General features: G+C 33.8%; 1 protein-coding gene across 1 annotated transcript; it reads right to left on the bottom strand.

Moving 5' to 3' along the window:
- Positions 1-606: 606 nt before the first annotated feature.
- MKS88_001459 (U4/U6.U5 small nuclear ribonucleoprotein) lies at positions 607-2,106 on the bottom strand (the record flags this gene model as incomplete). Its single annotated transcript, XM_067214385.1, has 1 exon — positions 607-2,106. One exon carries the CDS (start codon positions 2,104-2,106, stop codon positions 607-609), a length of 1,500 nt encoding a protein of 499 aa, XP_067074825.1.
- Positions 2,107-2,748: the final 642 nt, after the last annotated feature.

The following is a 2,748-nucleotide window of genomic DNA, read 5'->3' as shown; positions in this document are numbered from 1 at the left end:
AGCAGTACAATATATAGAAGTTCACTGTAAACTAAGAAATATTGGAAGCGCGTTTACAATTTTTAGATCTACTTTGCATTTATTTTGCATTTTTTTTTTTTTTCCAATTGCATATATTTATTCGCATGTTCGCGAAACTGCTATGCTTTACTGTGTTTAGATGATTAACAAATTTTGCATTAAACAAAAAAAAAAAAAAAAAAAAAAAAAAAAAATTTATGTAAACAGATATACATGGTTACACAGTCAAATGATTATTACATACACACAAAAGTACATAAAAAATATGTTAGAAAATAATTAAACGTTAAAAACAAATTTAAAAGGAGAGAAATAAAAACTTGGTACGTGGATGGTGGAAGAAAGTATTCATTTTAAGCGCAAAAGGTTCTAAATAAAGACTTTCGACGATACATAATCAAATGGTGTAATAGCATATAAGGGGTGGAGAGGGGGGGGGGTATACACTGTTGTTCGTGCTTCTAGTTAGTACTAGCAAATGTGCAGGTCAGCGTGCTCGAGCAATCATACCTCTCCTCCATATACTACTTTAGATTACTATAAACTACGTTATAATGATATGCCACAGTACCATGACAACATGATCTAGAAGGCAGGGGATAATGGTCTATTGAATCCACCCCTCCTGTTCATGTACTGTCTATATTTTCTTTTTGTTCTTCTGTTAATGCCTGAAATGTCCGTTTCATTATGACATTTATTATCTGTCGATGCAAATTCGCTTATACCCATAAGTCTTTTTAACAGTTGACCTTCAGACAAATCTTCAATATCACTGTTCTCTGATAAACTATCCTCCTTCTTTTCTTTGTCATTTGACAATTGCGGCAATTCTTTATTTCTGTTTAACATCGAATATGTGAGATGATTATTTTGTACTAGATCCTTTCTGATGCGTTTATTTTTCCAGTGATCCTCATCAAAATCATATAGTTCTGGCAATTCGTTCAATTCATTGGGACCATTCGTTTCATTCGACTCATTATTTGTGTTATATCCCCCTCTTACCCTTTGCGCAATTGTATTACTATTAATATTACTATTACTGTTCACATTAGTGTTAACTGCTTCATCCCTATCCCTTGCATCATCATTCTGTCCAAACGAAATGCTTCTCCTTCTTTTTTCACTCTTTGGAAAAACACTCGAACTGAGAACACTCCCTCTATTGCTCTCTTCGTTACTCCTTCTGTTGCTTCCCCTGTTTGTGCTATACCTTTGAAGAGCATTACTTGACGTTCTTCTATGCCTATCCCTGCTCCTATGCCTATCCCTGCTTCTATGCCTATCCCGGCTTCTTTGCCTATCCCTGCTCCTATGCCTATCCCTGCTCCTATGCCTATCCCTGCTCCTATGCCTATCCCGGCTTCTTTGCCTGTGCCTATGTCTGTGCCTGTGTCTATGCATGTCTTTGTCTCTGTCCCTACTTCTACCCCTACTTCTACCCCTACTTCTACCCCTACTTCTATCCCTACTTCTACCCCTACTTCTACCCCTACTTCTATCCCTACTTCTATCCCTACTTCTACCCCTACTTCTATCCCTACTTCTATCCCTACTTCTAGACGTACTTTTGTGTCTCCTCCTACCCCTACTTCTATGTCTCTTTCTGTCTCTACTTCTTCTCCTTCTGCGGTGTTTGCTCCTCTGATGATTGCTGCTCCTATCAATTGAACTAAAACTTGAGCTCACATTCATTATTTCATTTATGCTATCTATAACAACATTATTTTCATCATTGTTCATTTCATGTCTTTTTTCGCTGTTCCTGTCTATCGATTTTTCTTTACTCCTTTGTTCATAATTATTTTCTATACAATCATTATTTTCGTCATTTCGATGTTCGTTATACGATAATACTTCTGTTTCCTTACCTTGTATACTTTGTTCATATACTTCTACATTGTTTTTGATTTTTCCTTTGTCACTCTCATCATTATTATTATTATTCCCATCCACCTCTACATCACTCCTGTTATAATAATCTGTACTGTCAGGTCTTCTCTTATTCGATTCGATATTTTCTTTTGTCGACGTTAACTCATCAGCCGGTTTGTTTTTACTTTTGAAAAGGGCGTTAAACATGATCAATCATTTCGGCTTTATATCAAATGACATGTTCGTATGTATTTTTCTTTTTTCTCTTTTTTTTTTTTTTTTTCTTTATTTTCTCTTCTTTTTTATTTTCTCTTTTTTCTGTACTCTTTTTTTTTTTTTTTCTTTATTTTCTCTTCTTTTTTCTTTTAAAATTTCCAGAACAATACGCAACCTTCTTTTTTTTTCCTCTTTTTCTTATTTTACAGAATGGAAAAAAAAATGCGCATATGTTACTGATAAAGCATGTACATTATATACTCAACGATTAACTCTGTCACACTGCTGTACTACGAGCTCCTTATATATTAAAAAACTCTGAGTTTTTAAAAATAAAAAAAAGAAATTTAAATTATGCTGACTTTAAGGAAGATGACAGGAACTGGCGGTCTCTAATTATGCGCGTATGGATACATACACATGTACATGTATATATGAACTCGTAAATGTATGCCTATATGCAGAGTGAATGAACTAATAATGTATCTATTATATGTAATAAATTAAAGGAAAAGCGGAAAAATCCTCATATGCATTCCTTCTACAAGTAAACATGCGTATATATATATATATATATATATGTAGATATGTAGATATGTAGATATGTAGATATGTAGATATAGACTTAGATAC

This window comes from Plasmodium brasilianum, chromosome 5, assembly GCF_023973825.1.
Source record: "Plasmodium brasilianum strain Bolivian I chromosome 5, whole genome shotgun sequence".
Taxonomy (NCBI): domain Eukaryota; phylum Apicomplexa; class Aconoidasida; order Haemosporida; family Plasmodiidae; genus Plasmodium; species Plasmodium brasilianum.
The sequence above is the reverse complement of the archived record's forward strand: the minus strand, read 5'-3'. Positions and strand labels throughout refer to the sequence as shown.